This window comes from Schistocerca americana, chromosome 3, assembly GCF_021461395.2.
Source record: "Schistocerca americana isolate TAMUIC-IGC-003095 chromosome 3, iqSchAmer2.1, whole genome shotgun sequence".
Classification (NCBI taxonomy): Eukaryota; Metazoa; Arthropoda; class Insecta; order Orthoptera; family Acrididae; genus Schistocerca; species Schistocerca americana.
This window is the reverse complement of record NC_060121.1, coordinates 38,677,415-38,702,499: the sequence shown is the minus strand read 5'-3', so window position 1 is coordinate 38,702,499 and position 25,085 is coordinate 38,677,415. Positions and strand designations below refer to the sequence as shown.

At 43.0% G+C, this 25,085-nt stretch overlaps 1 protein-coding gene across 1 annotated transcript in view; it reads right to left on the bottom strand.

Annotated features, from left to right (window-relative positions):
- Nucleotides 1–25,085, bottom strand: part of LOC124605243 (transient receptor potential-gamma protein-like) — a 454,685-nt gene that overhangs the window by 206,545 nt on the left and 223,055 nt on the right. Inside the window, exon 7 of the mRNA XM_047136797.1 lies at nucleotides 18,870–19,000. Coding sequence (XP_046992753.1) covers nucleotides 18,870–19,000 — 131 coding nt within the window. The remainder of the gene's footprint in view (nucleotides 1–18,869; nucleotides 19,001–25,085) is intronic.

Genomic DNA, 25,085 nt, shown 5'->3' with positions numbered 1-25,085 from the left:
CCTCGTTCTCAAGTGGACGAAGTAGAATGTAGCAGGTGTACGTCTACCAAATGCTACAACTCCACAACATTATTTAGCAATTTTCCTCACCATCTTTACACGATTCTGTATAGGTTTCCTGGTTTGCGCTACCCTCGGAAATGATTTTTTTCAGTTGTGTTTACTTTTTGAGCTTTCTGTACAGGTGGAGAAGTAGAGCGCCATTTATCTGTTTTGAAATGCCCGGGCTGTGGCTCTAGTCGCCGAACACAGGCGAGTGGGACGGAACTGTTCCGACGGCGACCTCGGTTGGCAACCCGCTTCAAAACGCGGACTATGGTGCCTCAGGGGGCAGGTGTCGGAGGGGAGCGGGGGGTGCGGAGGCAAAGCCTGGCACCGTTGTACTCGTATACGGGGCCCGATCGTACAAACACCTGACCCGAGCCACCCTGCCGGACGCAGAGACTGGGCCACACCCTCCTGGAGAGAGCCGGGGGTGTTAAATCTGGAATTCTCGTATTTCCTTAACAGTTCATTCGCAGCTGCGAGTGAAACAACTACTCACTGTGCGTTGTATCTGTTATTTTAGCTTGTTCTATAGTGAATTTTGGGGCTCAAGTAAAAAGTGAATAGGTAAAATAGTAAATCAAGTAATTTACTTGTCCCCAGAACCTTTCAATTTACGCAAGTTTTGAAACAGATAAATTATAACTAGAGAGGCTACGTAGACCGATTTTAACAATTTCGCTGACAGTTTAAGCGAAACCCCGTCAATTCAATAGAAAATTTAACTCCGAACTGTACAGCAAGGATGAAAGGCTGTGTTGTGGTGATACGAAGAGCGGCTTATTCTGTTTCTCTTGTTACTATTTGTAGGAGATATTTTGTCGACTAAACACCGAGTCTGTGACATTCAACATCTCCATGACAAAACTAGGAAAAACAAACTTTCTTCGGTCTATGCAATAACGTTTTGAATGTGGCAAGTCTAGGCAATGTAAATGTAGCTACCCAATTAGGCATTGGGTAAGCAGTTCCGCAGCATTACACAACCAAAAAGTTACCGGAAGTACACTCATGTTCAGAAAAAACAGAACACCTCGAACGACTAGAGACAGGACGTTCGTATTCGCACGACAAGTACTCGGTATGTTCTGCAAGGAACATGTGGGCCCGCGGATTCAAGGTCAACATCGATATTGTCGCGCAACACCCGTATGCGAGAACAGTAGCGTCAAATCACTGAGTCTTAAAGAGGCACATTACTGGAGAACAGTACCGTCAAATCACAGTACTGGTGTCAGGGAATGTGATGCATCCATATCGTTAACTCCTGCTGGGGTGGGACGAAGTGTTTCGGCAGTGCAGCAGATGTACGTAGAATTCTTCACGAAAGGACGTAGAGCATTACGAGATGGGTAAGGTCGCCTCCCTGCTAGAAGATCACCGCCTCATCCGAATGGCATTGCAGGACAGATCTGCGTCGTCCTCGCCTCTGGCGCAGTAGTGGAGCAGTGTAACACAGTGTACACTATCCGTTGCCGTTTATTATGCCACGGGCAACGTACGCGTCGTCTCTTCTCTGCCTACCTTTGGCGAATGTGCAGAAACGTGCTAGACGGCAATGGTCTATGGTACGATACCACTGGGAATAGCAATGACATCAGATAGTGTTTTCAGACGAATCGAGGTTCTGGTAGTTTGGAAACGATGACCGCATTTTGGTTGGCAGACAGGGAGCGACATCACAGTGAATACATTCGTAAAAAGCATACAGCACCGACTCAAAGCCTTATGGTGTGGGGTGCTACTGTGTACAACCAGAAACCACAGTTGGTGTGTGACCATTGTGGCCTACCCGAGTGACGTCCTGCGAGCCGTGGCCGTACCCTGTCTGCACAACACCCCAGACGCCATTTTTTTTTTTTAGCGAGACAATGCACCACCATATTTTGCTGCACGAACACGTGCCTTGTTGGTACCACAGGACGTCAGGCTTTTCCCATGGCCCGCCACATCACTAGACTTGTCGCCAATCGAAAATGTGTCGGATATGGTGAAACAATGGGTGCACCGTTGTGACCCAGTGTCAACCACCACAGATGACCTTGGAGCCATGTGAATGCATCGTGGATGGCTGGCTATACCAAAGGATACAATTTGAGCTTTATACGCGTCGAATATATCATATATGGAACAACAAGTGGACAATGTACATGGCGCACCCTGTCCCTACTGAGCAACAGAGCACATACTTAAGCGAGGTGACTAGGAGGCTAACCAGTTCTGCAGATGATACTAATGTACATGTCCTGTGAATATGAACTTCCTACCTGTGTTCTGTTTTTTCTGAACATGAGTGTAGAAACGTAGTAAATATAATTATTATCTGTATACTTTTCTGTGGAGCGTTGGATCTTGCCGTCAGACATGATGAGATAGAATCGTCTTCCAGTCCTAGTGTTTTTCGCTCCTTGATTAATTTCTTGCGCACAATTAGACCCTGTATTAAAATCGCATTTGAAAAAAGCAACAGTATTCAAAGGCAGTTCTAAAACCATAGAGAATGACCTCCTCCACTGCATGTTTCAAGTCTGCCAGGACGAAATTAGAAAGGAAATTAAGGACTCAGAGTTTCTGGCTGTGATGTAGCCTGCGTTTTACAGGTAGTTATAGTACATAGGTAGAGCATTAATGAAAGACTAGTTTAAAGATTTTGGAACTTCGTAGCACCAGAAAACTGTGATGCACAGTGTTTGGCAATGTGCCTTATAGAGCAGATAAACAACCACTTGGGGAATTACCCACACAAACTAACAGCACAAAGATGTGATGGTGCAGCACTCACGAGTGGGTCGCCACGTGGAGTGCAAGCTCCGGCTAAGAGAACGTTCTCCAGTGCTTCCTTCATACACTCACTGTTGTGTTCACCAGTTGAATCTCAAGCTGACAGCCGCTGCAGTTATTAAAAATGTGCGAATATTTTTCACTAAACTTGGGGGACATTGCAGCTTCTTTCTAGTATTCCCAGAAAAATTAGCAATTCTCAAAAAAATGGTATGAAAAGGACTGCCAAGTTCAGTGTCAGAGGAGAGTCAATACTTTTTTCGAATATAGGGAAGATATTATCAAGAACATGAATAGAATGAGCAATGAGGAAAAAACAGTGTAATGAAAACACCATCCTACAAAACTATGGCTTAGTAACGATTTTGAAGGATGAAAGGTTAATTTTTAGGTCTCGTTTTTTCATAAAATTATGAACCATGTGGATATTTTGTATAATCAGTTACAGAAAACAGATATTGTCCCAACTTTTGCACAAAATCAGCTGACAGCTTTTCACCGTGAAATTACAAAAATTTGGGAAGGACTGAGTGAAAATTCAACAGATTTGCACGAGTATAATAAAACAGGTAGAACTGAAGATAGAGGAGTGATGTGTAATATACTGTAGAAGGCAAAAAGAAGTACGTGATGTTATAATTTACGAAGAAAGATCCAACTTCTCTGAACACCTAGCTGCAGCCTCTCTTTTTTTGCTAGAGAAATGCGCCACTTACTCGTCCATTTTTCGAGGAACTCCTTTCAGAGCTGCCACTGAAAGCTATTCTTTTTTGGAAACAAAGACACTTTGAACAGAATTTTGTTTTATCTATGGAAGAGAGGGGTTGAAAAGTACGTGTGGAGCTTTGCATCAAACGACTTTGTGAAGCTCTTCAAAGCGATAATTACAATAGAAATGATCACATCAAAAACAGAACATTGATTTTCATCACTAAAACGCATCAAAATATTCTTAGAAATACTACTGCCAAGAAAGACTATAAGCAGTCGCAATGCTCTCTATTGAACGACATCTCGTTTTAGGAGCTCCTGATCTGTCAAAGAGAGACTGAAAAATTTGCTAATATGAAGGATGATGCAATGAAATGAGCGAGCGATCTGTTTATATCATGTGTGCGTACAAAAACGTGAGCAGTGCGTTAATTTTTCTCTCGTTTGTCAATGTATTTCTTGGTGAACGAAGTGCACCGCCATCTTTTTGGTCACGAGCCGTTCCCGGATTCTTCCAACGTACACGCCTCACGCTGCCCCAAACTAGCTCTTCAGACGCGTCTCTCCTTTCAGCTGAGAGCTGTGTGTATTAATGTCTTCGATCTTAGGCATCCAGTGCGTTCAATGATTTTCGGGAGTTATTGTTTTAAAGTTCAATATCATCGCAGCAGTTTCGATGCCTGTATGCTGCCATAAATTAAATTTTCTAAGCACACTATAGCCTGAAAAATCGTGAAATAAGTTACACTGTAATAGTCAGAGTGACCGTTTACTTTGTAATACTTGACTGTTTCATAAAAATGTCGCGTTCTTGAAATACTGCTGTTGAAATAATATTAATTCTGTAGAATCTGGCGACAGTTTTATATTGGGAACTGTCAAAGATATATTTTATGTCAATAAAGCAAAAAGCACCAAAATACGGGCGTGGGTAAAATGAAACGGCTAAAATGTTAAATTACATAGGACGGGTAATTCAGAAAAATGCGTGGTAAAACATATCATAGACAAAAAATACAGAAAATGGGGGCGAGCATAGGGAGCAGTTAAGAAAATTTTTACTATGAAATTTCTGCATTTAGAAACGCAAAATTAAGGCATCACCACAAGGTAGTTTGAGGGGACATGCACTACGGGCCATTAAAATTGCTACACCACGAAGATGACGTGCTACAGATGCGAATGAAGAGGATGCTGTGATATGCAAATGATTAGCTTTTCGAAGCATTCACACAAGGTTGACGCCAGTGGCGACACCTACAACGTGCAGACATGAGGAAAGTTTCCAACCGATTTCTCATACACAAACTGCAGTTGACCGGCGTTGCCTGGTGAAACGTTGTTGTAATGCCTCGAGTAAGGAGGATAAATGCGTACCATCACGTTTCCGACTTTGCTAAAGGTCGGATTGTAGCCAACCGTGATTTCGGTTTATCGTATCGCGACATTGCTGCTCGCGTCGGTCGAGACCCAACGACTGTTAGAAGAATATGGAATCGTTGGGCTCAGGAGGGTAATACGGAACGCCGTGCTGGATCCCAACGGCCTCGTATCATTATCAGTCGAGATGACAGGCATCTTATCGGCATGGCTGTAACGGATCGTACAGCCACGTCTCGATCCCTGGGGACGTTTGCAAAACAACACCCATCTGCACGAACAGTTCGACGACGTTTGCAGCAGCATGGACTATCAGTTCGGAGACCGTGGCGGCGGTTACCCTTGACGCTGCATCACAGACAGGAGCGCCGGCGATCATGATGGTCGCATCCGTGTTTGGCGACATCGCGGTGAACGCACACTGGAAGCGTGTATTCGCCATCGCCATACTGTAGTATCACCCGACGTGATGGTATGGGGTGCCATTGGTTACACGTCTCTGTCATCTCTTGTTCGCACTGACGGCACTTTGAACAGTAGGCGTTACATTTCAGATGTGTTACGACCCGTAGCTCTATCCTTCATTCGATCCCTGCGAAACCCAACATTTCAGCAGGATAATGCACGACCGCATGTTTCAGGCCCTGTACGGGCCTTTCTGGATACAGAAAATGTTCGACTGCTGCCCTGGCCAGCACATTCTCCAGATCTCTCACCAATTGAATACGTCTGGTCAATGGTGGCCGAGCAACTGGCTCGTCACAATACGCCAGTCACTACTCTCGATGAACTGTGGTCTCGTGTTGAAGCTGCATGGGCATCTGTACCTGTACACGCCATCCAAGTTGTATTTGACTCAATGCCCAGGTGTATCAAGGCCGTTATCACGGCCATAGGTGGTTGTTCTGGGAACTATGCACCCAAATTGCGTGAAAATGTAATCACATGTCAGGTTCTAGTATAATATATTTGTCCAATGTATACCCGTTTATCATCTGTATTTCTTCTTGGTGTAGCAGTTTTAATGGCCAGTAGTGTATAATGAAGTAAACATTGACCAAAAACTAAATGTCTTCAAGGAGTTCATAATTGTTCATTCGTTTGTTTTAACAATATAGTTTTGCAAAATTATATGAAACCTTTTGTCCGTTACTTCAGCTACATTTGAGTTTATAAAGAAAATTGTAGGTACAATAAGAACAGAAGTCGTGAAATTAATAAGTAATGAAGAAATATAGTAAACTACAGAAGCATCACACAAAAAATTAGCTACAAAACAGTCAGATTTCTAGAACATTTATGTGGCATGAAGGAGAACAGGTTATCAAGATAGATCTTCAGATGCCTTAAGGACAAGAAATTAAGAACAAGATGGACCCGAAAAGTGAAAAAGGGTTTAGAACTACGAACAGAAAGGAAATGACGGAACAGAGACAAATGTCTTCAGTATGAATTCTTTAAAATTGGAAGGATTCTATGGTAGAAGTGATTCCAGGACAGGTGCGAAACTAGGGAAAAGAAGAGAAAAGATGATAGAAAAGAAAACAGAAAATGACAAGCAACTGAAACATGCCTGTGGCTCCTAGCACGTCATAGCTTAAAGACAAAAAATTGTGCTGAATGAGGAAGAAAGTGAGTTTAGAAGAATCTGTTTCTCCACGAATAATGTTTTGGCATTGTACCTAACTGATGACAGTGCGAGGTATATATACAGGGTCAACTTTAATAAAACCGACAAACTGCAGGGACGGCTTCCTGCTTGGAAATGGAGGAAGAAAGGTCCTACGAACATGAGTGCGGAAACGCATCGTTGCCGCGGTAGACGGCGCTGACGAATGCAAGTTCCACTGACCACGTGCCCTGAGTTCCTCGTGTGTTGCAGACTGTGTGGTTGACGCAGCGTGCTGTAAGCAGCAGAGTGGTCCGGTGTTCGCATCGAGAGCAAGCCCAGATGGTGTTTGTGTATGGCCAAGGAGATGAAAGTAGTCAAGAGGCAGCACGGCTGTACCAAAACAACTACCGTCACGGACAAAAACTACATCACACAACAAGACAAGCCCTTTTTGGCGTTCGTGTGATCGTGGGCCCTTCCAGACAGACAAGCGTGCAGGGAGGCGGCGGACTGTGCGTACACCAGATCTGGAGGACCGGGTTCTACAGAATACTGAGACGAACCGTAGCACAAGCTGCAGGAAAGTAACACCTCAAAATGATCTAAGCAAAAGCAGCATTATGTGTATGCTGCGTGACAAATGCTGCTGTTGCTATCACCAACGAGTGCAATGATTAGCAGCAGCGGATTTCCATCTACGGTAAGAATGTCGATGGTTTTTGCACCCGATCATCACAATTATCAGATTTATGTCATCAGTCCGACGAAGCAAACTTCACCAGAAATGGCACCATCAGTCTGCATAATGGTCACGCATTGTGACATGTATGCATGCGATGCAGTTCTGCACTGTGTGCTGGGACGATCTGTTGTCGTTGCACACTCACCATCCATTTCCAGACATAGGACATGTTTCCCTGTCACTGCAATTTGTCGTTTCATTATTGTTCACTCTGCATATATGGCTCACATGGCTCATTTTTATATCAATTTATTGCATAACATAATATTTAAAAAAACGAATATTTGAAAAATACCTATCAACTTTCCAAGTTATATATGGTCCTGTAACTTTAAGGTTATGTAACTATTTTTTTCTGGTCTCAAGAATGACCTGGTTTGGCGCTTACCAGCACACAGTATGTTGAGCAGGCGCTCACTGTTTGAAAGGAATTTGAGATATATTATTCAAAAATTTCAAAGTAGTAGGCTTTTTTTGCTTGAGGTTAAGAATTGTTACGTGGCTGGGAGACTATTCCCACAGACCGGTGCCAGAAAATGTTGCTGGGCAGAGCACAGTTGCCACAGTAAAGATGGCCGATGGATGGACGCTTGGCGACCGTAGCCTGTATTTCTTGACCAATGGGAGCGTGGGAGGAAACACGTGAGGTTTTGGTACGGGGGAGCCAAGTGCGGATTCCAGAACAGACACACTATTTGCTATCGTCCCCCAGCGTGGCAAATACTCCCTCTTCAACTGTCCATACCTAATACTTAATTCGGCTATGTTAGCCCTTGAGACAGTGGCGCCCAATGTATTCTGACCTACCAAACAAATCATCCAACGTATTCGACAGATTCCTCCCCACTACAAAGTCCCGACCCCTCACATCTTGCACAATTAGAGTCAGAATCTGAAACTGACACACCTTACGGTCTAGAAATAACGCCTGCTTTTGCAACCGGATGCGGTAACTTACATTTTGACACGTTATGAGAGTGAGTTTGTTAACATCGAGTATGGATTTAAGTGTCAGGAAGTCGTTTTTGAAAGTATTTGTATGGTGCGTAGCCATGTATGGAAGTGAAACATGGACGATAAATAGGTTGGACAAAAAGAGAATAGAAGCTTTCGAAATGTGGTCCTACAGAAGAATGGTGATGATTAGATGGGTAGATCACATAACTAATGAGGAGGTACTGAATAGGATTGGGGAGAAGAGGATTTGTGGCACAACTTGACTAGACGAAGGGAGCGGTTGGCAGGACATGTTCTGAGGCATCAAGGGATCACCAACTTAGTTCTGGAGGGCAGCTTGGAGGGTAAAAATCGTAGATGGAGCCCAAGAGATGAATAAACTAAGCAGATTCAGAAGGATGTAGGCTGCAGTACGTAGTGGGAGATGAAGAAGCTTGCACAGGATGGAGTAGCATGGAGAGCTGCATCAAACCAGTCTCAGGACTGAAGACCACAACAACAACAACCATGAGAGTGAGGGGTTGTGTGAGCAGCTCGGCCGTGTATGGTGTTGGTCCACTGATGCCGCAGGGTGCTGCCTATTCGTCTGTGTCGAAGGCATTTTGCCTTGGCTAAGCGTAAATTGAGGCGCGTGCAGCGCACGTGGCGTGTGGCGTTCTGCACGTGCCGCGCTGGTCCTGCGCATACTGAGTCGCACGCACAGACTTTGCACGCGCCGGTAGGCGACGCTTTGCGCTCACAGAATCGAAGCGCACCAACACGGTAATCTTTCTCAAACGATTTTACAGAGACTATTCAGTAAAAATGATTGATTTTGCCTTGGTTGTAGCGTTATACGTCAGCTTGATAGCCAAGTAAGCATCGTGTCGCTAATGGTCATACATATTTTGATATACACATTTTAATAAGACACTACACAAAATTCGAAAAGTTTGCAATGAAAGGACGGGTCGCTATGATTTTGCGTTTGGTGCGTATTACACCATACGTTGCTGCGTATGAAATGTAGCTCACATATTGAATTTTTTCTTTAGACTTGCGAACAGGTCTCTATCTGTCTCCGATCTGGAGGAAATGAACCCTATGTACCGCATTGACTCCGGATCTCACTCCTGCGAGAATGACATATTCACACTGTTCCTCATATCCCCTAAACCGCACGAGACATCGAAACGAGATTTTGGAGTATAATAGCACACAACGAGGAAAATATTTTGCCAGTTCGTAAACACATGGAACTTCCTTATCTACGTCGATACATCAGAAGCCATACTTCCTATTTGATTTTTTTCAATCGAATGACTGTAATTTATTGAATGTTATCGGCAGCTAATGAAACAAGAGTTTCCTACCATGAAAATAAACATAAAATTAGTTCTCTTACGTTACTGAAAACCGATACAGTGAGGTTTATTGTAAGCAATTGAGCTCTCTGGTTGGCAATTACTTCTTCAATGAGACACTCTATTTCAGAATTTTGTCGCAATAACTGCTGTAAGATGAGTTTGTGCAAATTATACGGTGTTTTGGCGAAGGAAGTACAATTACACCTGTCAACAAGAGAAATGTGGCCTTTACTGATAAATGGTGATGCTGCTTCGAGTGAGGAAAGGTTAACAATTCACACAAAATTAAATCGCCGATTCTGTTGGACATTTGATTGAATCTCCGTAACCCATCGTATTTTTCACACTGAACGACTGGAATGGAAACTTACTAAGGGATTTTATTGCTTTTATCCATCTGAGAAGTATTAAAATATCGACGATCATTCCGTGCAGGCCGAATGCCAGGCACATCCCACGTACTGGTTACTCACCTACGGCTTGGCAAACTGACAATGTGTGATTCACGAATAAAACAGTTGTTATGGAGAAAAATAAACAACTGATCCGTTGCACAACACAATGGTCAGTGCATTGTCAGTAGCCGAGAATAATGCACGTGACACGAATGGGAAAGCTAGCCAGGTGTGCCTTGTGAGCGGGTGTTGACGTCTTTCGAAAAACCTTCGTTTTGCCCAACGTAGTGCAGCAACTGGACGTGTTATGAATTTAGCAAGTTGTTGGAAGTCCCCTGCACAAATTTTGAGTCATGCCGCCTCTATAGCTGTCCATAATTGCGAAAGTGTTGCCGGTGCGAAAATTTGTGCACCAACGGATCTCTGGATTATGTCCCATAAATATTCGATGGGATTGATATTGCGCGATCTGGGTGGCGAAACCATTTGTTCGAATTGTCCATAATATCCTTCAAACCATTCGTAAAAAATTGTGGTCTGGTGGCAGGGCGAAATGTCATCCATAAAAATCCCATCGCTGTTTGGGAACATGACGTCCACGAATGGCTGCAAATGGTCTCCAAGTATCCCAAAACAACCATTTCCAGTCACTGATCGGTTCAGTTGGATCAGAGGACCCAGTCAATTGCATGTAAACACAGCCCACGCCGTTACGGAGTCACTTGCAGCTTGCACAGTGCCTTGCTGACCAGTTGGCTCTCCGGCTTTGTTCAGTCTGTTCCACAGTCAGACCCTTCTTACCAACTGAAGTCGGAATCAGTGTGCCCAGGTGACGGTTCAGCGTCCAACCGACACGGCCACGAGCCCAGTAGGGGCGCTGCAGGCAGAGGCACTCGCGTCGGTCGCCTGCTGCCGCAGCCCGTTAACATTAAATTTCGGGGCACTGTCGTAACGGATATGTTTGTCGTAGGTCCCACATTGACTTCTGCGGGTGTTTCACGCATTGTAGCCTGTCTGTTAGCACTGACAATTCTACACAAACGCCGCTGCTCTCGGTCGTTAAGTGAAGACCGTCGACCACTGCATTGTTTGTGATGACAGGTAAAGCCTGGAAATTGGTGTCCTCGGCACACTCTCGACACTGTGGATCTCGGAATATCCTAACGTTTCGTGTCCAGCTCCAAGTACCGTTCCGCGTTCAAAATCTGTTATTTCCATTCTGCAGCCATAATCACGTCGGAAACCTTTTCACACGAATCACCTGAGTACAAATGACAGCTCCGCCAATGCACTCCGCTTTTATACCTCGTGTGGGCGACACTGCCGCCATCTGTAGATGTGCATATCGATATTCCATGACTTTTATCATCTCGCTGTATTTTGACGTTCTTTCAGTTCTTATCGCAGTGTTTCCCAGAATATTGTAACATTCCATATCCCACTTCGGTTCATTATTACCGTGCCAGTATGTTCCCATAGGAATTGGATTTTTCTCTTTCATAGACATTATCGCACTTTCTTCTTGCAGAGATAGTTCAACTGCATCACTTATAAGATGACCGCTCCTGCTCGTCATCGCCAAATTTTTGGCATAAGTGGGGCAAGAAAGTGACTGAAGTGGGAGATCTAGATGGACAAGCTCTTAGAAAAAGTGACATGTTTGGAGCGGGTCGCTTGAGAAATGAAACGTTTATGTTAGCGTAGTCTGCAGGCAGCGGTTGGGGCAGCGTAAAGAGGACGGGAATGTGTTCAGAGGATCATGAAATCGAATCTTTATGCAGCAACTTTTTTATTTTCAGTTATTCGTTACTTTTAATGAAAAGAAACCAAACTAACGCTCAGTATATTGTATTTACTAATATTTTCATAAAAGGCATGAAAAGGAGCGAAAAGTGAAAAGAACGCTTTACGCTTCGAAAGCGGCTACAGACTAGAGCAAGTTTTAGCAGATATACGTAAGAGTGATAGTGACAGTGAATCAACTTTTGAAAACGGGGATGAGTGATTCTGAGGTAGGTGTGACAGGGATATATGTATATATAGGTCGGACATGACGTGAATGTTAACGAAAGTGAACAAGGTGATAATGGTATTTAGGAAATTAGTGCGCCTGTTCATGTATCTGGAAGTGGACAGGTATCAGCTGATGTCTGTAATCAGGGTTCCAGGACCATAATACACATATTTCACGTCGTTTTAGATCACAAATACAGACAAGAACAAAGTGTCTCAACCTTTATCACCAATCACATGCACAGTGTAGCAGTAATACAAACCAGTAACCACGCAGATTACGGTAAAATTCTACACTCACATCTTGAATGCTGGATTGAATTTGACTCCACAGAAGAACGGGTATTCTTTGGTCTACTAATAATAGCTGGTTTACACGAGGCACGTGGAAAACCTTTGAGCGTATTTCGATCTGATGAGTGCGAGCTTTTCAGGATTTCGTCATATTCTGTTGTGCCTCAGGTTCGATGACAAACTGAGGAAGAGAAGAATAAAAGAAAAAAAAACACTTTGTGGATCACAATATGTGGGCTGTGTCTGAAATGTTCACTGACGCATTCATTTCGCTTTATGTCCCTGGACCTCAAATTACAGCTGATGAGCACCTACGTACTTTCAGGGGACGGTGTCTCTTCATGGTGTGCATTCCTGCAAAACTTGGACAGTACAGGATAAACATGTATAGTGCTGTAGTTTGTGACACCAATTATCTCATAAATACACAACAGTATACAGGAAAATCTGCTGAATGAAGTAAAATACATCAAGAGAAAAGAGGGGTACATCACCTGAGGGGCATTGGTGCGAAATTTTCAATGATAATTTTTTTATAAGTGTGCAACTTAATTATAGGATGTAAACAATGATGTTTCAACCATGTGCCTGAGTCTCACAATAAGTCACTATTATTTTTGTGGAAACAAAAGCAAAACGAGGATAATGGAATGTAGTGGAATTAAGACGGGTGATACTGAGGGAATTAGATTAGGAAATGAAACACTTAAAGTAGTAAATGAGTTTTGCTATTTGGGGAGCAAAATAACTGATGATGGTCGAAGTAGAGAGGATATAAAATGTAGACTGGCAATGGAAAGGAAAGCGTTTCTGAAGAAGAGAAATTTGTTAACATCGAGTATAGATTTAAGTGTTAGGAAGAATTTTCTGAAAGTATTTGTATGGAGTGTAGCCATGTATGGAAGTGAAACATGGACGATAAATTGTTTAGACAAAAAGAGAATAGAAGCTTTCGAAATGTGGTGCTACAGAAGAATGGTGAAGATTAGATGGGTCGATCATATAACTAATGAGGAGGTATTGAATAGAATTGGGGAGAAGAGGAGTTTGTTGCACAACTTGACAAGAAGAAGGGACCGGTTGGTAGGACATGTTCTGAGGCATCAAGGGATCACAAGTTTAGCATTGGAGGGCAGCGTGGAGGGCAAAAATAGTAGAGGGAGACCAAGAGATGGATACACTAAACAGATGCAGAAGGATGTAGGCTGCAGTAAGTACTGGGAGATCAAGAAGCTTGCACAGGATAGAGTAGCATGGAGAGCTGCATCGTCCACGTTTCACTTCCATACATGGCTACACTCCATACAATTTTTTCGTGAAAATCGGTGTATCTACGAAAATTTGATGGTACTAAATGTTAGACTCAGAAAGATAAAAGTTCGTACGTAGCGTCAGTTTCATATAAAAACATTAATTACGTGTCTCCATTAAGCTACCTCTATTAATTTTCAAATTATTTACTAAAAACAAAATTTGGAGTAGAAACGTCCCTCTTTACATTATATTAAGCGTCATTTGTAATTGTTGCAGAAAGTTCTAATTACAGCACTGGATTCCATTAAGGAAATAACACATCCTTACCAACTTTCAAGGCTTTAGTGTAAATAGTGCTCAATACAAGAACTCTTAAAGAGGTACAAGAATAATGCGGACTTGCAGACTGGAAATTATGATCACTATGTACTTCATCGCTTTGTGGCTGACCGTAAAAATAGTTTTCAGGCTCTCGAAACGGCAAAGAAGATTATTTAACCCGCCGCACCACAACCGTACCCAATATATTCCAGATTGCAATGAATCTAATGAGAAACAATATGATGAATTTTCTGGAAACAGCAGATAAACTGCTTCATAATCTCGATACAGCCGTAAGTACTAGGTGGGTAGTAACTATTGAGTCACTCAGTTTTCAAACATAAAGTAGTGAAGCATGGTCATTACTAAGGAAGTTGGATGAAAGCAAAATTAAAGTAAGGGACAACACTCATTCATCAGCTCATAGAACTGCGTCACATTTACTGTCCACATCAAGAGCACCAAGGGGTAAAACTTTTGCCAGATACATCAGACGCAAACTCACATTGCCCAAAAAGAACACTAATGAACAATCTAACTTCTCAAGAACTTTCTCTGTATCTGAAATTCCTGCTGCACTTAAAACTCTAAAACCTGGAAAGGCACCAGGAAATGACGGAATTCACCCAGAATTTTTTCTGCATAGTGAGAACTCTACAAAAAGAAGACTGGCGGATTTCTTCTCTGAAACTATGATATCTGGTTCAGTCCCACAGAAAACGAAGCACTCAAAAATCATAGCAATACTAAAGCCCAGCAAGGCATCAGACCAGCCTAAGAACTATCGACGTGTTGTGCTGTCGAGCACTATTTATAAGTTGCTTGAAGGAATTATGTACAATCAGATTATTCCAGTGATCTCCCAGAACCTTCCAACTGAGCAAACTGGATTCCCATCAGGATGAAGCTACACTGATCAAGTCTTATCCTCAAAAACATTTACTGAAGCAGTATATTGATTAGGAAAGAAGCAACGGATGGCAGGAACAATGAAGATGTAAGACAATGCAACGGAAATCCAGAACATAAGTGAGGCAGTGTCTTCTGAAGCGAGAGAAATGGAAGGAAATACGTGGTCCGTTTCGACTACATCTAATCGATGGAGCCAGCCTAGTGTGTCATCAGCGAGACCAGTAGGAATGGAGTATAAATTATGTATATTTCTCAAGGCTATTGAGAATGATCCCATATACAAACCAGAGTATTGAGAAAATTTACAAACAGAGTAACGGTGAGGAAGTGTGGAGTTCTGCGACTAAAGACTTGTTGCTTAGGCAGGAGGCACATTCAATTGAAATGAGAACACAACTAGAACAAATTCCCATCTTACAGCAACATGTTAGTAAAGTGGAACGTCGAAACTTAGGAAGATTCGTGAAGAAGAGCAGACTGATCCACGGATGCATGGTGAACAGGAAGTTCTCTCTTACCATCAACAGACGAATCTTTTAGTCATGAGTAATAGATATCCGAGAGAAAATTCCGTCTTTAGTGTCTGAAAGTTTGGGATGAACAATTTAACAGTTTTATCGACAGTCTGTCGCCTTCATGACACTGACACATTGCACGGGCTTTATGTGCAACTACCTCGATTACGAAGCAGTGACGAAAATTCGACTAAAAGCATATGAAGAATTTAGGAGCTTGGTTTTGGATAGTTATTGACGCAGGCAAAAGTAGGAAAGAATCAGATAGAAATAATAGAGAGCAGGAATCTGGGAGACTCTGGGACACTCTAGTTCCCATTACCCAGTAAATATTTTGGAAGAGGTGATAAATAAAGATCAGTTTCTTGACGCCACATTTAGTCTCTCAGAGAGCATCAGGTATGTTATCGGTAGCTTACCCATGAACTGCACGTGATAATCTTTTAATGTGTTTGGGATGGTGTCTGATACAGAGCACAAATGCTAAGGCCACCTCAAGACAGGTGCCACACCTGTTGGGAGGGATATGGGAGCTACGATACTACTTGCACCAGTGGTGAGGGTAACTTTACGCTATTTATACGTCATACAATTGGCCTAGAGGAGTGGAGGAAACAAAAATTATGGTTATTAAGGTACTGCTATAAGCTTCTGACAGTCATGTCGTTATGGTGGGTAATATATTAGACGTATGAAAATATAACTTAAGAGCACAACTGGGCGTCTTGGAGAAGGAAGAGGAGCAAGACAGTAATTTAAAAGAAGTCTTAAATAAACATGTAGGTGTTAAATAAATACCTGATAGGAGCATAGGTGGATGGTTTGTTTACATTAACATAAGAGCAGAAGTGGACTCCTGGGTGAGTGAGGACAAGGGAGGTGGCAACTTCAAAGAAGTGCTAAATAAATATCAAAGACTTAAACAAATAACTCGTAAAGCACAAGTGAATGATATGTTTACTTAAGGAGGCTAGGCTAAGTGGATGACCTGTTTACATAAGAGAACAAAAAATGTTCAAATGTGTGTGAAATCTTATGGGACTTAACTGCTAAGGTCATCAGTCCCGAAGCTTACACACTACATAACCTAAATTATCCTAAGGACAAACACACACACACCCATGCCCGAGGGAGGACTCGAACCTCCGCCGGGACCAGCTGCACAGTCCACGACTGCAGCGCCTTAGACCGCTCGGCTAACCCCTCGCGGCACAATGGATCCCTTTGTCCCAGGGAGGGTTGCAGCTTACCTTGATACTTATAGCTGGAAGGTAGGGGGATGATGTTGACACGTAAAATAGGGCCTGAGGACGACGACATTGAGGGGGTACAAAGTGGAGAAGAGCTCCCACTGTTCTCCTACTGGAGAATGCTTGCCTGTGCGAAGGCTAGTGGGGGACCCTACCGAGAGAAGTTCAGTGCTCTAGAGTGCAGCTCAGCCCACACCACCATAGCGGCATAGCAACGCAACACGTAGCCTGCACCAGTCTGCGTCGTCAGTTGGCCGCTGCCTGCTGTGACATTCACTACTGTACTGCAGAATCTGTGTCAGCTTCCTGAATCCACAAACACTGACAGCAACGGGCACTCCGACGCCAGCTCCATAGTGTCTGCTGGAGGAACGCATAAAATTTCCCCAGAGCATCCGAAAATGCGATGGGGCTGAGTTCTGTGGGAAACATACGTCGAGAGATGTAATGTGGAATCTTGAGAACTGAGGGCATTTCTAAACACGAGCTGTAATGTGTCATTTGTGCTAGAACTCGACGTAGTGCTGTGGTTGAGACAAATTCAATTGGTAATATACACATCAAAAAGGGTTTTGCATCACCTCGATTCCAAGAGTTCCGGAACCTGTACAGAAAATTGGAAGAGAGATCAGCAGAAACGTCATTTCCGCCCATTTCGTTGCTCATGAAAACCAGACACGGCATGTTGTACCACCATACAACGAGACCTTCAGAGGAGGTGGTCCAGATTGCTGTACACGCCGGTACCTCTATTACATAGTAGCACGTCCTCTTGCATTGATGCACGTCTGTATTCGTCGTGGCATACTATCCACAAGTTCATCAAGGCATTGTTGGTCCAGATTGTCCCACTCCTCAACGGCGATTCGGCGTAGATCCCTCAGAGTCGTTGGTGGGTCACGACGTCCGTAAATAGCCCTTTTCAATATATCCCAGGCGTGTTCGATAGGGTTCATATCTGGTGAACATGCTGGCCTCTCTAGTCGAACGATGTCGTTATCTTGAAGGAAGTCATTCACAAGATATGCACGATGGGGGCGCGCATGAAGACGAATGCCCCGCCAATATGTTGCGAATAGGGTTTCACTATCGGTCGGAGGATTGCATTCACATATCGTACAGCCGTTACAGTGCCTTCCATGACCACCAGCGGCATACGTGAGCCCCACATAATGCCACCCTAAAACAGTAGGGAACCTCCACCTTGGCCTGCACTCACTGGACAGTGTGTCTAAGACGTTCAGCCTGACTGAGTTCCCTCCAAACAGGTCTCCGACGATTGTCTGGTTGAAGGCATATGCGACAATCATCGGTGAAGAGAACGTGATGCCAATCCAGAACGGTCCATTCGGCATGTTGTTGAGTCCATCTGTATCGCGCTGCACAGTGTCGTGGTTGCGAAGATGGGCGTCGCCATGGACGTGGGGGGTGAAGCTGCGCACGGTTTGAGTCGTAACACGACGTCCTGTGGCTGGACGAAAAGCGTTGCTGTCAGTGTTCCTCCGAACCGTAATCAGTAGGTAGCGGTCATCCACTGCAGTAATAGCCCTTGGGCGGCCTGAGCGAGGCATGTTATCGACAGTTCCTGTCTCTCTGTATCTCCTTCGTGTCCGAACAAAATCACTTTGGTTCACTCCGAGACGCCTAGTCACTTGCCTCGGTGAAGGCCCTTCCTGGCACAAAGTAACAATGCGGACGCGATCGAACCGCCGTATTGACCGTCTAGGCACGGTTAAACTGCGGACAACACGAGCCGTGTCCTCCTTGCTGGTGAGATGACTGGAACTGATCGGCTGACCCAATCCGTCTAACAGCCGCTGCTCATACACGGTTGTTTACATCTTTGGGCGGGTTTAGTGACATCTTTGAACAGTGAAAGAGGCTGATACGATATACACAGTCCACGTCTATCTTCAGGAGTTCTGGGAACCGGTGTGATTGAAAACTTTTTTTGACGTTAATTTCATTACGACAATATTAATGTGGAGTGTGCAGGGCTACGCCGCTCACTCGGCTGTTTCTTTTTATTCACTGGAATACCCACATCCCTAAATAATACCATTTTGGGGAACTGCGCATTGTTTCTGAGATTAGGTATGGTAATTGAACTTCCACATACCAAGAAATGGCGCTGACAGTTACCTACCGATACCGAGTAGTAATTCTGGAAATGCAAGGTGGATATATGGAGATGGACTGGGACTAATTTTTAACTGTTCGCAGACACGTTGCGGGCTGTGTAGGAGGCCTCTGGTGCTGACTAGGCGCAGCCCTGCACCATCCACCTGACTAGGGCAGGGCTGACTTCAGGGAGGCGGGGGCAGCGCCGGCTGCGGCTCACCTGAAGATGTTGGCGGCGGAGAAGAGGCCCTCGGCGATGAGCATGGGGTCCCAGGTGTCCCACTCCTCGCGCGGCAGGTCCCGCGGAGCTGGACCCTCTGTCTCCCTGCGGAGCGCCAGCTCCTTCTGCACCTGCCACCACACACACGCACACGCATTACCTCCACATTAGTCCCGTAAGGATGCTAACAACTAATGTATTCCATTACATTGTCAATATCTGTGTAAGGAATTGGGCATCTTTGCTGCACCTTTTGAGGACGCCTGGCAACCAATTATACACATTATTAAAAACAAAGTACTTAATACAGCAACAGCTGCATTTGTGATAGTGAACTAGGAACAGAGTCAAATGATATTGTGAGGTGTACCCAGAAATCAGTACTGTTATTAATACAAACAAAAGAAGTATAGATATAACAAAAATATTTATTGGATTGTTGTTGTTGTGGTCTTCAGTACTGAGACTGGTTGGATGCAGCTCTCCATGCTACTCTATCCTGTGCAAGCTTCTTCATTTCACAGTACCTACTGCAACCTACATCCTTCTGAATCTGTTTAGTGTATTCATCTCTTGGTCTCCCGCTTCGACTTTTACCCTCAACGCTGCCCTCCAATACTAAATTGGTGATCCCTTGAGGCCTCAGAACATGTCCTACCAACAGATCCCTTCTTCTAGTCAAGTTGTGCCACAAACTTCTCTTCTCCCTAATCCTATTCAGTACCTTCTCATTAGTTACATGATCTACCCATCTAATCTTCAGCATTTTTCTGTAGCACCACATTTCGAAAGCTTCTATTCTCTTCTTGTCCAAACTATTTAACGTGCATGTTTCACTTCCATACATGGCTACACTCCATACAAATACTTTCAGAAACGACTTCCTGACAAACTCGATGTTAACAAATTTCTCTTCTTCAGAAACGCTTTCCTTGCAGTTGCCAGTCTACATTTTATATCCTCTCTACTTCGACCATCATCAGTTATTTTGCTCCCCAAATAGCAAAACTCCTTTACTATTTTAAGTGTCTCATTTCCTAATCTAATTCCCTCAGCATCACCCGGCTTAATTCGACTACATTCCATTATCCTCGTTTTGCTTTTGTTGATGTTCATCTTATACCCTCCTTTCATGACACTGTCCATTCCGTTCAACTGCTCTTCCAAGTCCTTTGCTGTCTCTGACAGAATTACAATGTCATCGGCGAACCTCAAAGTTTTTATTTCTTCTGCATGGATTTTAATACCTACTCCGAATTTTTCTTTTTGTTTTCTTCACTGCTTGCTCAATATACAGATTGAATAACATCGGGGATAGGTTACAACCCTGTTTCACTCCCTTCCCAACCACTGCTTCCCTTTCGTACCCCTCGACTCTTATAACCGCCATCTGGTTTCTGTACAAATTGTAAATAGCCTTTCGCTCCCTGTATTTTAGCCCTGCCACCTTCAGAATTTGGAAGAGAGTATTCCAGTCAACATTGCCAAAAGCTTTCTCTAAGTCTACAAATGCCAGAAACGTAGGTTTGCCTTTCCTTAATCTAGCTTCTAAGATAAGTCGTAAGGTCAGTATTGCCTCACGTGTTCCAATATTTCTACGGAATCCAAACTGATCTTCCCCGAGGTCGCCTTCTACCAGTTTTTCCATTACATCCATTTATTGGATGTAAACTATCAATCTTAAACTATTGTTTTACAGGGTCATAGCATTCCGCAGGTCTTCGTATAGAACATTGTCGCCTATGTAGTCGATTGTGTGGTTACATGTTCTCTGTTGTCGTTGCTGAAATTTTGACGTTCAAGGAGCACTTTTGGGTGGAAAATGAGATGGAAGTCGCTAGAGGCTGTACGAAAGGTGGTCAGACTGGCTACATCCAAATTTAATCTCACAACCTGCGGGATTTTAAATCAGCTTCGCCATTCTAAACAAGCACTCTACAGCATCAACATTATTCACAGAAATAAAATTGTCTAATCTCCTTCTCCATTCAAAGCAACTACTACACATGCTCCAAAGTGTGCCTGCAGCAACAGCACAGAAAGAAATGCAAATGGAACTTACTTGTTACGTGTACGTCACATATCGAAGACATTAGAGAACAAGAAGTATTTTTTACCAGACAGTCAATATATACAACCAAACATATCACTAAAATATGAATTAAAACGTACTCTATAAATGATATTTTAAAGAAATCAAAGCACTCTGTGATTAACAATGTACTTCCAGAGATTATATTACTGGAAAATTGTATGCCCAAGACCTGTGGTGGTAAATGCTAAACAATTTTCACTTCCCCTTGGATCAACGCCTGTTTCCTGTCAGAGTGGCACTGCCTCAGTTTTTGACACAGAGGAAAACGGAACTGCTCAGATAGTGTAACGAAGAGTCAGCAGAAAGGTTGTGAGTAAAGAGAGGTGCCATGTGTCGAATGAGTCGCGTAGTTCCGGAAATTAACTAGAGCTGTAAGGTTTCATTGTTGTATTAAGCTGCCAGATCTAATAAATGAACAACTGAGCAACCAACATACAAGGCGCCTGTAACGGATCACTTTATTTCCTGTGAACCTTCGTTACGGGCAGATACTTGCTGAAGCCACGCCCCACATGCAGAGCAGAGTAGGTGGACGTCACTTGTAACAACAACGACGTTGTACTATTGTACATATAAATAATATTTTTTTCCATCTGATTTTTCTTTAAACTTAAGTAATTGATGTTCTGATTTCATTTGTTTTCTTGTTTCATGCCACTGTGTTAAGAAAACTGTAAACAATTTTCAATGTGAATATTAATGTTTATGTTAAATGTCAAGCAATATTGTAATAGAATTGAAATGTAACAAATGTTGAGACTGTTGTAAGATGTTTAAAATTGTAACTGTGCGTCTGGTCTATACGAAGGCAATGTGTTAGGATATGTAAAATGCAAAACCTCGGGTGAATACCCTGTCTGTAAGGGAGCGGTAAAAGGTGGATGGCAGGCGAGCGCGGGAAAATGCACGCGTGCACTGCACGGCACAACGGGCTCAGCAGTAGTAGTTGGAGTTTGGCATTGGTCTGAGCAACACGTTCTGGAGCAAGGAGGCTCTCCTAGAAGATGTAGTTTCATTGAGCCTCGGGTATGCCGTTCCAACGCCCATACAGCATGGCAAAATTCCATAGGCACTAAATGGAAAAGTATTGCGACGCTGTGAAGAAATAAAGTGCCGATACGTCAAGAGCCATAGCTGTGGTTGTATGTGTGCTTTGTGCCTCGCCATCTCGCCGCCTGCCAGCCGCCGCATCGATACAAACAGGTTGAAACTTTTAGTACTGTATTCGTATGGACCAGTGTTACTTTTGTTCCATACTGTTCAATAACAACTAAAATTTTACCAGAACTTTCCTATCATTTAATTATCCTCACAACTAACCTAGATAGGGTCCTTTCCAAATGTTGTGCAATCTGAGTGTCCCGAGATGAAAAATTAAAATGTGTGTTAATAATAATTACCTTCAGACCTAACTATGTAAGAATGGTGTTTAAAGAACTGTTTTGTTAATGAACCAGTAAATGAATAACGAAGGTCTGACAAAGTTGGGAGATAACTTTAATATTGATATAGTAATGAAGTTTAATTATTTTGAGACAGATATAAAGGTATTTAAATGAGCAGTAAATGCGATAAAAAGAGTAGTAACTCATATGCTGGAAATCTTGAGCGCATAATAATTTCAGTAATCAAATTTCTTAATACAGTGATCACAACAGTTTCAGGTCCCCCCCCTTTTTTTTATTCATTTGAATTCTGAAGTGCTCTAAATTGATTTCACCAGCAAAAGTTAAAGTCAATGCAAAAGCCAAAATTTATCAGTGTTATCTTTATCAAAATTGACATTTTGTGTGTGGCCCCAAAGTGCTATTTCTAGGGTAACCTATGCCCGATTTTAATCAGATCAATAGACAGTACGAAATTTGGTAGTATACATTATAGTGTAGTGTTATGTATTTATAGTTTATCCATATCAGTACAGAACGTGAAATTATCAGTTCAATAGATTTTCTAGTTCTAAAATTTTACTATATTATGCAGTGTTACTACTTGTTGCTTTGCATGAATATCTGCCAACTTGTACAGGGAAGAAACTCAGTTAATGCCTAATTACGCTGGCGACCGTATTATTAACAAATTAGTAGTATCTTCTGTGTAGCTTTTTGTCCGTCCTGACGTGTAGTTGCATTTCGGACTTATTTGACGTATCATTGTTATTACAGAGTGGGTGTAAGTCTGATTTGCCACCATTCAGGTACACGCAGTCAATATATATACAAAAATCCTGTCTCGTAAGGTGAACCCCAGTCACTTACTGTGGTACAGGCTTTAGTGAGTATGGTGTGCCCCACGCGCACGTTACACACTCACTGGCGCCCACTCACCTCACGTTACGACTAGTGAACGACCAAATGCGTCTCACGACGATGCTTTAGTCGAATCGATTGACTTAATTTCGTCTTTATAAACATTGCCAATAACATACAGATATTGAAAAAGATACTAGCAGAGGAAGACAGGTATCTCCTGCTTTCTTGAGTTTATAGTAAGTATTAGTCAGTTTTTGAAGAGATGGATTGTATCGTCATTTTTTCTCTTTTCCGTCTTTCCTTAGTTGCTTCAAAATTCGTTTATGTTCCGTTTACGTACCTAAATGAAAGGCAGTTTGTTTATTGCCATACGCGTTTCGCTTCTTTTATTTGTGAAGTATCTTCAGTGGCGATTTCCAGCGTCGGTAGCCCACATGTGTGGTCCTGGAGATCTGTTCATCAGTCCCCGTGCTCCAGCTGGGCGAATTACGGCGTTTATTTACCCACATTTTTTACAACACATAACTTACATCACTTGCACTTTTCATTTTGTGATCATGTTGATACGCATAAAAAGAAAACACGACACCAAATCAGAATAAAATTAATAAACCAGTGCAGTTAGTGGAGGTGTGGAATCAAGGAGCCAGTGAAGTTTCACGATGCAATCAGATGATCTCCTCGAAAAAACTAGGCAGCATAAAAGTCTGATGCGATAACTTTGAGTAACAAAGTCATACTTTATTTCGGGCAAAACTGAATCCAATACCTTCATCTAAATGTTCGGCGGTGGAAAATGAAATAAAAGCAAATTCAGATAACAGTATAATTAAAGTACAGGGTGTCCTAAAAGTCTTTCCCTGATTACATAAATTGATAACTCAGGCTAGGAGTAAGATACAAATATGAAACTGGTGTCTAATTGTTTACAAACTATCAAAGTTTTTTTCACACATCACTAAACTTCCACTTCCATTGTTGCCCAATGACATTATACGTCGATATGACTTTGTGGTCGAAATGCTATCACGTATTGAGGACGATGATGGTTATCTCAGACGAATTGCCTTTTCCGACAAAGCGACCTTTTTTGTCAGTGGAGTAGTGAATCGCCATAATGTGCGCATTTGGGGATCACAACCCACTGGCGAGGTCATGGAGTGCACCAGAGGCAGTCCAAAGGTGAATGTTTGGTGCGCGCTACTGCACGATCGAATTATCGGGCCATTCTTCTTCGCTGAGGCTACCATCACATCTGCAGTGTATCTGGACATGATGCAACTTTATGCTGTTCCACAGGTGCTTCAGTATCACCACGATGTCTTGTTTCAGCAAGACGGTGCACCGCCTCATAGGGGTTTGAACGTCCGTGCCTATCTCGATATGACCTTTCCTGGGGGATGGATTGGTCGTGATGGGCCAACGGTTTGGCCTCCACGCTCTCCTGACATAACCCCATCAGACTTCTATTTATGGGGTTATGTCAAGGACGAGGTCTACCGAATACGTGTACCAGATCTTGAAACCCTGCAGCAACGGATAACCACAGTCGTTGAATCGATCCCTCCAGTGATGTTGGCTAATGTGTGGACGGAAATTGAATATCGCGTAGATGTGCAACGTGCTACCAAGGGTGCTCATGTGGAAGTTTACTGATGTGTGAAAAAAACTTTGATAGTTTGTAAACAATTAGACACCCGTTTCATATTTGTATCTTACTTATAGCCTGAGTTATCAATTTATGTAATCAGGGAAAGACTTTTCGGACACCCTGTACTTACAATCCAGTACACGTTATAAGAAAGGCGGAGAGAAATGTCCGAGTCCACGTTGTACGTGTTCGTATGCAGAGAAGGCGCACTGTATCTATGT